General features: G+C 43.0%; 1 protein-coding gene and 1 long non-coding RNA gene across 4 annotated transcripts in view; one reads left to right on the plus strand and one right to left on the minus strand.

Moving 5' to 3' along the window:
* Positions 1–765: 765 nt before the first annotated feature.
* Positions 766–12500, minus strand: part of LOC123506693 — a 29253-nt gene continuing 17518 nt past the window's right edge. Inside the window, exon 3 of one of the 2 annotated variants that reach the window (XR_006675488.1) lies at positions 766–941. This is a non-coding gene — a long non-coding RNA (uncharacterized LOC123506693). Of the gene's footprint in view, positions 942–1223; positions 1483–12500 lie in introns of those variants that run through there. The other variant, XR_006675489.1, reaches the window with a different exon arrangement.
* LOC123506692 lies at positions 1338–12298 on the plus strand. Of its 2 annotated transcripts, XM_045258961.1 has the most exons (4): positions 1338–1429; positions 2942–3752; positions 5540–6048; positions 12239–12298. In XM_045258961.1, exons 1-3 carry the CDS (start codon positions 1417–1419, stop codon positions 5997–5999), a joined length of 1284 nt encoding a protein of 427 aa, XP_045114896.1. In that variant the 5' UTR covers positions 1338–1416; the 3' UTR covers positions 6000–6048; positions 12239–12298. The 2 variants fall into 2 exon arrangements, with proteins under 2 accessions (XP_045114896.1, XP_045114895.1); XM_045258960.1 differs by lacking the exon at positions 12239–12298 and having other exon boundaries at positions 5540–7002.

A 12500-nucleotide genomic window follows, 5' to 3' on the forward strand; every position in this document is an offset into this window, starting at 1 on the left:
GGGGTTCGATTCCCCGGCCGGGTGGAGATATTTGGGTGTGTCTCCTTTCACGTGTAGCCCCTGTTCACCTAGCAGTGAGTAGGTACGGGATGTAAATCGAGGAGTTGTGACCTTGTTGTCCCGGTGTGTGGTGTGTGCCTGGTCTCAGGCCTATCCGAAGATCGGAAATAATGAGCTCTGAGCTCGTCCTGTAGGGTAACGTCTGGCTGTCTCGTCAGAGACTGCAGCAGATCAAACAGTGAATCACACACACACACACACACACACACACACACAGAGAGAAGATTCGTGGTCTACAAAAACCCTTTGTTGTACAAGTGCCTGACGTGACTATCCTTTTATACTTAATAATGACTCCTCCATATTCCAACCTTCCACACACACACACACACATACTGGTGTTTTACAATTAATTGTTTGTTGAAAAGAAAGCTGGGATTAGAAGAGAGTGGGTAGAAATGAATACCTTGGAAGAGTGCATGAAAGCTTTCTCGTTCTTATTGCATAACGGAATGCACTTCTTCTACACGTCCAGCAATGAATCAAATAGTAAACGTGTAAAGATGCATATAGGTGACTGAAATTTAGGTAGTGAAATAGAAAAAAAAGTAAAATAAGAGGTATGTATAGAAGCAGAACTGATATAATTTATGACGTATAAAATAATGCAGGCATAAACAACTCTAATAGGATGTAAAGAAATAGAAAAATGGATTATTAAGTATTAAGAAAATATAGAATTGATGACTCAGCAGTAATGCAGGTACAGTTTGCTGAGTTGGTAGTATAACATGCATGAATACAAGACTGATCATGAAGTCACGCTTCTGTCGTCTTGGATCGCGTGACACAACGGCTGACCAATCGTCTCTCCTTGTTTTGTCTCTGGCATCCCTTACTTTCATACAGCCTGGCCAGCGAGTCACGTTCCCCTGAGGGCGCTATGGAAGAAGTTAGTCGGGAATAAATTACTAGCCTCGCAGCCCTTGCTCTCCTTTATCATCTTGCACAACTCATCATAATGTTTCCACAATGAGGATAATAATGATAATAATGATATTATTATAATAATAATAACATTAATAATAACAACAATAATGACAATAACAATAATAATAATAACAATAACAATAATAATAATAACAATAACAATGATAATGATAATAATAATAATATGTATAATGTGAAATATTTTTGTTATGATCCCCAAGCTGGTGGTTGTGAATATACAAGTCATGAGTAGTGAAGGACACGTGAAAAAAAATAAATGATATGTCTGTCAGTGAGTTGCATCGGAGGAAATGCATGGCAGCTCTCGCTTCTCGTCATGAGATACACAGTTACCAGTCGCAGACGCACAAACGCAGTACTCCACAGCACTCCACTCGGACAACACTGCACCGACCAGCTCCCAGCATGGCAGATAAGGGTAGGTTACTTGCAGAGGACAGCGTTTCTCAACCTTTTTATCCTTGCGTAACCCTTAAAATTAATGACATGTCTCAAGGAACCACTGCGCAAAAACAAAATTATATATCATACATTTTTCATTTCATTTTCATCGCATTTCACGTGACAAATATCGTATTATAAATTTTTGAATAACTAGTTTAAGGAAAAATATATTTTATATAATATTACAGTAACTAATAATTAATTTTGCGTGTTTAGTTATATTACATATATGAAATTAAAAAGTAAAAAAGTGTATTAGCTTATCTCACTTCTTCTTGCGGAACCCTTAGGGACCTTTTGCGGAACCCTCGGGTTCCAGGAAACCCGGGTTGAGAAACCCTGCTCTGGTGGCTGCTTGCTGCCTCAATGAAACTGTTAATGCGTTTTTTCTTTCTACCTTTCAATCACACGTTTGTATGTAACCACGCAAGTGTGTGTGTGTGTGAGAGAGAGAGAGAGAGAGAGAGAGAGAGAGAGAGAGAGAGAGAGAGAGAGAGAAACATACCAGATGATGAAGCAATAAATGAATCGAGCATGACTATCATTGACACCCAAGTCACACTAGCGGCCACTTGGCTCTCACCGTAATCCGTACCTTGCAACACCAGTGGCGTTCTAAATTCCCAGTGCGTTCATCTCTAATGTTCTCGATTTTCAGATAGTGCTATATTAGGAAGGGGTAAATTAGATCAGTGCTGTCCAAAAATTTTCGTCTAGTGTACTCTTTATTACCTTCTCCTATCGTTGCCTACCCGACGCCAATTCCGCCCCTCAATACCTGAGAAAGCTCTATTTTTTCTAGGGTAATACAAGTCGACTACACTGAGATGAAAGGATAATTTGCAACTGAATGCTTGACGAAGAACACAAACAAACACACACACACACACACACACACACACACACACACACACACACACACACACACACACACACACACACACACACACACACACACACACACACACACACACACACACACACACACACACACACACACACACACACACACACACACACACACACACACACTTCCGCTCTCGTCAAGAATGAAGGTCACGCGTGTTTTATATCTCTTGCGTGGAGTGACTGAAGAGGCCATTTGATGAACTGCACACATCCCCTGAGCCCGTCTTGCATGACTGATTGTTGAGGTGCATTCTGAGCAATGATTTAGTCTACACGCGACTCTCTCCAGACGCAGACTCTCTTGTTACCACCCACACAAGAAACAGAAAGCACTCGTGACCTTGATTCTTAACAGGAGCGGAAGTGTGTGTGTGTGTGTGTGTGTGTGTGTGTGTGTGTGTGTGTGTGTGTGTGTGTGTCCATGCTTGCCTGACTTTTCAAGGATGGGAATGGAGTAATTGATCATGGGTATCATGGGTATGTGGCACAGGGCGTGTGTGAAGAGTCGTGGAGGTTGATAAATTTAGTAAAAACGGTCTAACGCAGTGTTTGAATAAAACATTCTTTTGCTCTACAGAAGTCAAGGAGAATTGTGCCACTCCGCCTACAGCAACACACAGTTTGGTGACAGAAGACCACGTGCAGATGGCTCTCACCGCAGACAAGGGCGCTGCTGCGAGCATCACCTCCTGGAAAGTGGTGGATTTCACCAAGAGGGGTGATAATTACCTGTGTTTGGTAACCAGCGTGGAGGTTCAGTACGTGCTGGACGGCCGAAACTCAGAGGTGGTGTACGTGGTGAAGATCAATTCAGGCAAGACGTTTGGCGGCGAGAGTTTCCTTGATGTAGTCTTTGAGAAGGAATCGAAATTTTACCTCGAACTTGCGCCGCAGATCAATTCTGTTCTAAAAGGAATTGGTCATAAAGAGGTCAACGTTCCAAAATGTTTCTATGCAAGTCTGGAGAAAGGAAGGGAAATAATATTCCTGGAAGACCTGCGACCTAGAGGATACAAAATGAGTGACCGTAAGCGTGGGCTGGATGAGGCTCATACCACCCTGGTGCTGCAGGAGCTGGCCACACTTCACGCCGCCTCTCTCCTGTTGCAGAGCAAGACCCCTGGCGGAGACCTTGGGGTACACCACCTTTATATGAAGAGAGGCTTTGCCTATCTGATGCGTAATTATAATTCCTTTATGATCTCGGTAGAAAACAGTGCAATACTTGCCAAGAACATTATGACCAGAGTGGGAGGTTACGAGAGGGTGACAGCCTGGATAGACACTATAATTCCTAAGCTGATGGACATATTTAACGAGCAGATGGAGTGCGGCGAGCCCAAGGTGATTTGTCACGGGGACTGCTGGAACAACAACCTCCTCTTCAGGTAAGTCGCGAGCACTGCATCACAATTACACTTGGACGCTACAATCTCTTTGCATCCGTGTGCATTTTGCGTCTATATGTCCACGCTTTTGAGTCTTCCTAAATTTCCATCATCTGCTTACGACTGACGAATCACTCTCAGATTAATTAAACTTATCTGTGCTCTATACCTCGACACCAACTCCTTTGACTATTACATATTCTCTGAGTCTCTTTCCTTTTACAGACATCTCCATTCTTGGAGACTTTAGTATTCACCACCAGTTTTGGCTTTTCTTCTTCCTTCACTGACTATCCTAAAGAAACAGCCCTTACGAGTAGTTTTGTTGTCCTTTAAGACCTAGGGTCCTAGAGCAACATCGTGCTCGTATTCCTGACCGTCTTCGACATAAGTTCAATATTCTTGATTTTTTCTAACCTTTAATCTTTCTGCTTGTGTCGCCACCCGATCTTCTACTTTAGACAGCAACATATCTGCAAATTGTCATATCGCTCTAATCCTTCCTCGTAATCCCTCAAAAGCGGAGGTGCCTCTGGAGTTTTACTTCTAATTTTGGTAGAGCGGGGTGGGGCCTTGAAGACATTTGCTGATTTTCCTTGGGATGGCAACTGCTTCCGTGTCAGAGACCAGTCTCTGTGTGAAGTGATACTATCCCAATTATCAACTCTGCTCAACCTCCCAGACAACTGTCGCTACTTAATAACATTAAATTGTATCTTCTTATTCACTGAACGTCCTCGCTTTAGGTTTTATTTATAATTTGAACTGGAAACTTCTCATCTCATCTCTAGCTAAAACGGCTTCTTTTTAGTTAGGTGTTCTGAGTTGTTTGAAGTTTACTAACGGCATATCACATCTCCTTCAGTGGCCTCGTTGCTCAAAACATTCTTCTTTCTGTCACCGGTGCTGTCTAATGCAATATTTAATCTTATTTTCAAACATTCATTACTTTCTCTGGTAAACTCTAACTTCTCGTCTGTTTCTGTATTACCACCTTTCCATGATTTGAACTCTTCCAAAAGGGAAGCTTCTCGACACTTCGCTCATATTTCTTACTACTGGTTTCGATCCCATAGTGTTTTTTTTATGATGGTATTATTAGGCTTGGTTGGTGTCTCTCCTCCGTGAAAAGAAACCACAGAACAAAAATGGAGATTTACAACATCTCCACATGGCGGATCAGTCACGAGCTACGAATTAGAGAGAGTCTGTGCAGCCTACTCCTAGCCGATGGATGTCGTAGTCTGTGCTTCATTTTGAAGGACAACTCTCCTATCCGCCCCTCTTGTATCCCTTGGACTCCTTTCTGTTACACTCATACATCGTCACTTATCGTATGTGTAATGGATTGGCTTGCTCACCAACTATTTGGGTGCAGGCTCAATTTCAACTCATTGCCTGAGAGTAGATTCACGAGTTTTGCTAAAATGGGTCTTACGAGTGTCAGAACGCATCATTCGTATGAAGGTACGAAGGTACGAGTATTATTGTGTTAATCATCACATCACTGACATCAAAAGCTTGAAAGTTAACAATTTTTGCGGTTTTCAGTTCAGTAAAGTTAAGAATTGCTGCCGTTATGCTTGCTAAGAGAGAGAGAGAGAGAGAGAGAGAGAGAGAGAGAGAGAGAGAGAGAGAATGGGGAGGAGGAATAGGAGGCATAGAGAGGGAGCGTATTGGTCCTTCTGCTATCCGTGCTACACCCTTCACAAAGTCTATGGGGAGGGGAACAGAGGCTGGGACGAGGTTAAGACTGATGATAACACTGTGCATTTGTTTCCCCGCAGGTACAGTGAGGCCGGCCATCCCGAAGAAGTGATGCTGGTTGATTTTCAGCTCTCACAGCACGGCCCTCCGACCACCGATCTCAACTACCTCCTGTTTTCCAGCATGACAGGGGACGTCAGAAGGCCTAATATAGAATCCTTTCTGGAGTCCTATCACAGAACCTTCAGCAGCATCATGGAGGATGGACACCAGACAGTACCATTCACGCCGGAGCAGCTCCTTAAGGATTTCAGGGACAGGAACACCGTCGGCTCAATACTGGCCATGATTTTCGTGCCCTTGGTACTCTTTGAGACTGAGAAATCTGTGGATTCGACCAAAGACTCCGAAGAGGATGTAGATAAAGTTCTGCTGGAGGCGAGAGAGAAGTCCATGGAGACGCTGGACACAAACCCTCTCATAAAATCGAGATATTTATCCGTTTTCGACGAATTGTTAGAATTAGAAATTATATCATGAGAGAGAGAGAGAGAGAGAGAGAGAGAGAGAGAGAGAGAGAGAGAGAGAGATAATAGCTACAGACCCTGTATTCTCACAGCAAGAATCGATCCACTGAGGCAGCAGATGAAACATGAACCAGAGAACAAGAAATAGATTCAGTAGCTGAAAGAAAACCTGCGGGAAAGTCGCCATTGTCACTCAGACTACAGTCAGCGCAACAACTTACCACTCATCAGCTTAGAGGAGATGCCGGAAGGTAGAACTCAATAAGAGACGGAAGCATAAATTCTAATTAAAGGTGTTAGAAAAAAAGTCACTTGGTTGATCTTGAATTGCAATGAAAGCACCATGCGGACCACCACCCCGAACACCGCCACACTTCACCCGCTATCTCTCTTTCCTCAAGATTTTGCTGCTGACAGTCGGTGACGGAAAATATTTCAGAATTTCAAGGAAGCAAAACCTTCCTTAAAGCAAAATAAAACAATAATGATGATAACAATAATGATAATAGTAATAATGATACATAACCTAATAATGATAACCTAACCTTTAGAAGTAACAATAACAGTAATTGCAATAGTAGGTTTATATTTCTATCCTGAAATGTGTCTGTCTTCCAGATGAGGAAAACTTGTTCAGCAATGAAAATTTCAATCTTTTTAGCTCTATTTCCCCTCGTGACTTGTGACGCCTAACCAAAAACATCTCCAATAACATTACGTCTTCATCTTGGCCTCCATCTTCATCAGATGGCACCGCAGTCATCTCAATCATCTCCAATAATGAGTCTTTCCTCAAACCTTTGCTTATAAATACATACATTGGGTGATTCAGGAATTGTTCCTTCTTGCCTTTGAGCCGACAACTTCGTGGTTAGGTGAGTCGGTTGACGTCTTGTGTGTTGGACAAGTTACGACAGGCAGTTTTGTAAGTGTCTTTTCAACATTATGATGACATGGCTGTAAATACCATAAAGTGTTCTCATTATACGTTTAACAATAAACATCAGTAACAATGAGTAAATAATGTCTTTCTTTGATGCTATAAAGTATTATCATTAATGACTGCTTAGAGTGGTACGATCAGTTTTTCCGAATACAACCAAACAGTGTCCCGCGAGGCCAGCATGTGTCGAAGTCTTCGCGTAATCTTCTATTTATCATGTCACTTTTGTTGGATACACTGACTAACTATCCCTTAAGTAATAACATGTCAAAACAACTGAAATATAACAATCATGCCAAAACGTTGAGCGAGATTATGGTCGAAGGCTTCCGATGGTCGCAAGACTGACAGTCACGAATTTTATGAGATTTGACGATAACTATGTGCTACAAGTCAAGTACTGTCCTTTCAACGCCGTCATTCTAAGTGACCAATCTCTGACGATAACAATTCCTACCAAGAATTACCTCGAATAATCTCAAGAAGTGCCCAGGGCCAGGCGGCCACGCGATGGCCTTATTCACGTGTGTAACCTTATGGCTTATACCTTTGTTTATATAGTACAAGGTCAGAATTTCCAGAGTTCATGAGCGTTACGAGGAGGAACTGTTGTATTAGATCCTACACTCTTAAATACTATTGATCCGAGTGTCATGACAGCATGTCGTAGTTAGAACCCGGTTTCCTACACTTCAAAACGGTCCTTCTCTTCCTTCGCCTGGTAGTGAGCACAGATATACGACCAGATAGCAATTACCGCGTAAGTACACTATTTATATAACTGAGAAGACATACACCTCAAATAAATAAACTCATCACCAAGAAAGAATAAACAAGACCAACATCAGTACCCAAAACTCCACAAGACCACAGGAAGTCCATTGTCAAGAGAGAGTCTCCCACCCCCAGGGAAACCATTCAAACCAGGGAGCTCCCCAAAGAAGCCGGTAAGGCACGGTCCTCTCGCACAACACAATCCATAGTACCACAGGACACATCCAGACCGCCACCACTACAACCCTATGTCTGCCCCCAATCAGACAGACAGATATAACGCCACAACGACAGACGGTCGAAGAGTTCCCAAACACGTCCTCAGAGAAAGAGAGAGCCATGCAACCGTCCGTCCCTCATAGGTGTGTGAAGGCGACAAGTAGACCATGGAGCCTCCAAGGACCTGGCGCCAGACCCAAACTATCCTGCACTTCCCCACCCGTCTGGCCTAACACCACTCTAACAGGCTACTCTATCGTACATTTCTCTCCCTCTCTCTCTCTCTCTCTCTCTGGGAACCTAACATATGTACAGTGCAGAATTCGGTCCCACGGTCTGAGTTGGGACGTGTGTCGGTGCTGCAGGTATCGTTTGTTGTGCAATGTCTTCTCACGCTATCGAGGATGTTGTCTCCGAGCAGTGTGGTGGTTGCTGAAGTCTTGATTTGGTTGATTGATGGATTGAGTAGCAATGTTCACTTTGAAGAATCAGGATTTAGGTGGTTAAGGTGTTGTTGTTTATGTTGTAGATATGTCAGTGCTCTCTCTCTCTCTCTCTCTCTCTCTCTCTCTCTCTCTCTCTCTCTCTCTCTCTCTCTCTCTCTCTCTCTCTCTCTCTCTCTCTCTCTCTCTCGCGTTAAGAAGTGAAGTGAATAGTGTTGAGGGTGGGGGATGAAGGGACTGAGTGGCAGGTCAGAGGGATGAGGCGGATCAGCAGGTGAGGCAGATACGGCTGCTGCTCATTAGTGGCGGTACATGCGGCGCTCACGGTGGTGTTGGGTGTCACCTTATGTCTATCTACACTCCGACACCCCTATGACGCTAACTAATGCAACTCTGAGATAAAAGATAATGCGACTTAGTCAACGTCTCTACAAGTAAAGCTTGTGAATAGCATCCAAACAGATTATTTTACAGCTCATCGGCCAAACAGAACAAAAGGACGCAATTATCTGAAATCTTTTCATAACTTGTATCTCGGTGTGCGATAAGCGGACTATTTAACTCACATTCCTTGTTCCTGAACTTTGTGCCACCAAATGGCATTTCTCGAAGTATAATTTTAAAATATTTAAGCAAACTTCACACACACACACACACACACACACACACACACACACACGCACACACGCACACACGCACACACGCACACACGCACACACACGCACACACACACACATATCTCAGACGCAGCAGAAGCAACAGGAGCAATGAACCACACTGGCAGGCTTCATTGTGACAATCTTAGACGACAATTCTTGCGCTGCCGTTAGGGACTCGGCGCTGATTACAGGCAAAGACACACGACAAAAAATATGAGATTCCGCTAAGCTAGTTTTTTCTTTACAAATTTGATTTGCTGTGAAAGCCTCCAACTTGGTGACGCTTAAAAGAGACAAGACAATTCCACACCTAGCGCCTGATGATGGGTGACATTTTCTGCAGCAGAACTCAGATGGAGGGAAAGAAGATTGGAATAATAAATGTATGTATAAAAGAAAGATGCAATGAATGACGAAGGCACGTGGAAAAGAAAGGAGATTTTTAAAGGAGAGAGGAAGGATGCCAGTAAAGAAGAGGGATGAAAGTAAGCATGATTAAATGAGACAAACAGCAGCAGGGAGCGTGGAGGAACATTTGTGGTGAAATGGAGAAGCAAGATTTATGGAGGACAAAAATAATAGAGCGAAATTTGAAGAGAAATGAGGAAAGGGAGACAGTTGAGAAGCACAAGCGAGGAGCAGAGAATATAGCGTAGGGTTTGAGAAGCAAGACGTTAGCAAAGGTAAATAGGGAGGAAAGTGCGGGAAAAGTTGTCCTGCCTTCATCTCAATCCTATCCAGAGACACCGTATGTGAATAGAAGGGAAGTTCAGAAGAGGAATGAAATGGAAAACATATTCTGGTGAACGAGTGAATGCTAGTAAAAGTATGGTGGTGGTGGTGATGGTGGTGGTAGTGGTGATAGTGGTGAAAGATGCGAAACTTAATGTTACTCGTATAAACACTCCACCTAGTTCAGGAAGGGATTAAGAACGTTCATCTCCACCGCGACAAAATGCAGGTGGACACAATTTACATTTTCCTCCGCTATTTTTCCCGCCAGTGTACTTGAACAATGCCTAGAGTTTTAATAATAGAGAATTAAAAACCCTTTCCAGCATCAGTCTGTAAACCAGGCGTTGTTAGCACGTCATGCAGTGAAGCGGGAAAAAATCTCTTACTCAGATTTCATATAATAGGTAACGTTTGCAGAGAGAGAGAGAGAGAGAGAGAGAGAGAGAGAGAGAGAGAGAGAGAGAGAGAGAGAGAGAGAGAGAGAGAGAGAGAGAGAGAGAGAGAGAGAGAGAGAGAGAGAGAGAGAGAGAGAGAGAGAGAGAGAGAGAGAGAGAGAGAGAGAGAGAGAGAGAGGTTCATTCCTTCATTGAAAATCTTAAAGAAGTATAACAAAATTCTGCATAAAGAGATAATATGCACGAAATACTGTTCACATCTATGGAAGATATAATTCGCCCATCCCTCCTTAAGAAAAAACAAGAGTTAAAAGGTTGTTGTCCTATTGATTTCTTTTCTCTAACAGATTGCCTCCATTCCCTCACTCACAGCGGCATTTCTTTTTTTTTTCATGTCCTGGCCTATAGCGCTTGTAGGAAACTTGAAGTGTATTAAAAGAGCTGTTAAGCTTCCACCCATTAGTGGCGCAGGTAATCTTATTTATAGTGATACCCATATCAAGACCAGTATCATCACCCAAGTGCATCTTTGGTGTAACCACTTAGAACCTGGGTATCATGGTGACATATAGGTAACTTTAAACCATTCGACAAATGGCAAAGTAACAAGGCGGTACATGGTGGGATTCCAACCTACGCGTGGACGTCTGCCCGATCCCACGCTCACCACCTTATCCACTACGCCACCGCCGCCCTGATGTTGCATCTCTTACAGTTTTCTTCCTTTATTTGCCTGATTCTTGTTCTTCTGAGATTGATAACTGCATACCAACTCTCTCCTGCTATCTCACCACACAAGATACTACCCACTCAGACCCATTCTGCTCACCTCATTAAAGCAAAAAATAACCATTACCTTCACTCTTTCAATACTTTTAATGGTAAAACTTGGAAGTTTCTTTCCTACCCTTATATTTCCTCATCATAATGACTTAGGAATTTTTTATTGTCGTTTTTTTTTCCATCCTCCTACGATTTGGAAAACAAATTATTTCCGTCGTTTTATTTTTTTGTTTCTCTTCCCTGAATGCCCTCATTAGTTTTGGTAGGTTTCATAAGAGAGCATTACATTGTCTTATTCAGCTTTAACAAATTGTTCCTCACACCAATGTTCTAAGCTGATTAAAAACAAGATGAAATATTAATTTTGTTCGCATTTGGTAGAAGAAGTGTTTTCCTTATTTCCTTCTTGGTGGCTGCGGAAATGGATCACCGGGAGCCTTCTTTGTCTCGCACCAGCAGCGAGGGAGACAGATGGAGCAGGAAGAGTCTGCACCACCACCGTTCCCTCCCTCTGAGATTCATGCAAAATTAATGGGAAAGAATTGGATGCCGGAGGAAATCCTCATTGATTTTACGCTCAAGAATCTTTTGCTGAGAGGAGCGAGCGGTTGTGTGACGTGCTGCACGTGGTCGTTTACTTGTATCCTTTAGTAGTCATTTACCTTTTCCTTTCCATGTAACAGGTGAAGTGTGTGATTTATAAATCAATAGAGTGTAATGAGGCTGTTGACAGGGTGACCGTGCAGGCAGACTCCAGGCTCATGCGGTCTGTCCTGCGGCCGCAACGTGTCAGAGTCTATGGAGCACTTCAGGTTTTTTTTATTTATTTTTTTTTTTTACCAAAGACAGATAGTTCACTAGGGCATGAAGAGGGTGTCATTGGTTTTGCCTTCATTGTCTTTGTTCTTCAATACGATATTTACATTACTGTGACTCTTCCACACTATCAAGAACTGCTTGTGTGAGGCGACCCTAAGAAACAAACCCGCACGCGAGCCATGGAAGGCAGTGGTCTGAGTCACTCAAACATACGAAAATTTTATATGTGGATTCTGTAAAACTCGCCTTTCATTCATTTCCGTCCATCCCTCCTTTCGCTTACCTGGAAGTAAATATGCTATTGGATGTTCTATATTCCTAAACACATTAAACTAAATTACATTCAATTGAGAAATGTAAATGTAAATTAATTAAGTTAGTTCTTGCTCTAGAAGACACTGAAAAAAATGTCATTCAACGCTCCCAGGGGAAATCCAAGCGATGGAAGACGCACACGGGGCACCAAGGAGGATGGAGGACACAGAGAGAGAGAGAGAGAGAGAGAGAGAGAGAGAGAGAGAGAGAGAGAGAGAGAGAGAGAGAGAGAGAGAGAGAGAGAGAGAGAGAGAGAGAGAGAGAGAGAGAGAGAGAGAGAGAGAGAGAGAGAGAGAGAGAGAGAGAGAGAGAGAGAGAGAGAGAGAGAGAGAGAGAGAGAGAGAGAGAGAGAGAGAGAGAGAGAGAGAGAGAGAGAGAGAGAGAGAGAGAGAGAGAGAGAGAGAGAGAGAGAGAGAGAGAGAGAGAGAG

Source organism: Portunus trituberculatus, chromosome 20 (genome assembly GCF_017591435.1).
Source record: "Portunus trituberculatus isolate SZX2019 chromosome 20, ASM1759143v1, whole genome shotgun sequence".
In the NCBI taxonomy this organism is placed as follows: Eukaryota; Metazoa; Arthropoda; class Malacostraca; order Decapoda; family Portunidae; genus Portunus; species Portunus trituberculatus.

Bases quoted from the DNA above. Each gene is read 5' to 3' on its own strand.
- LOC123506692 (XM_045258961.1), top strand. The intron at 3,753-5,539 runs GTAAGTCGCGAG...GTTTCCCCGCAG, and splicing joins AACAACAACCTCCTCTTCAG to GTACAGTGAGGCCGGCCATC.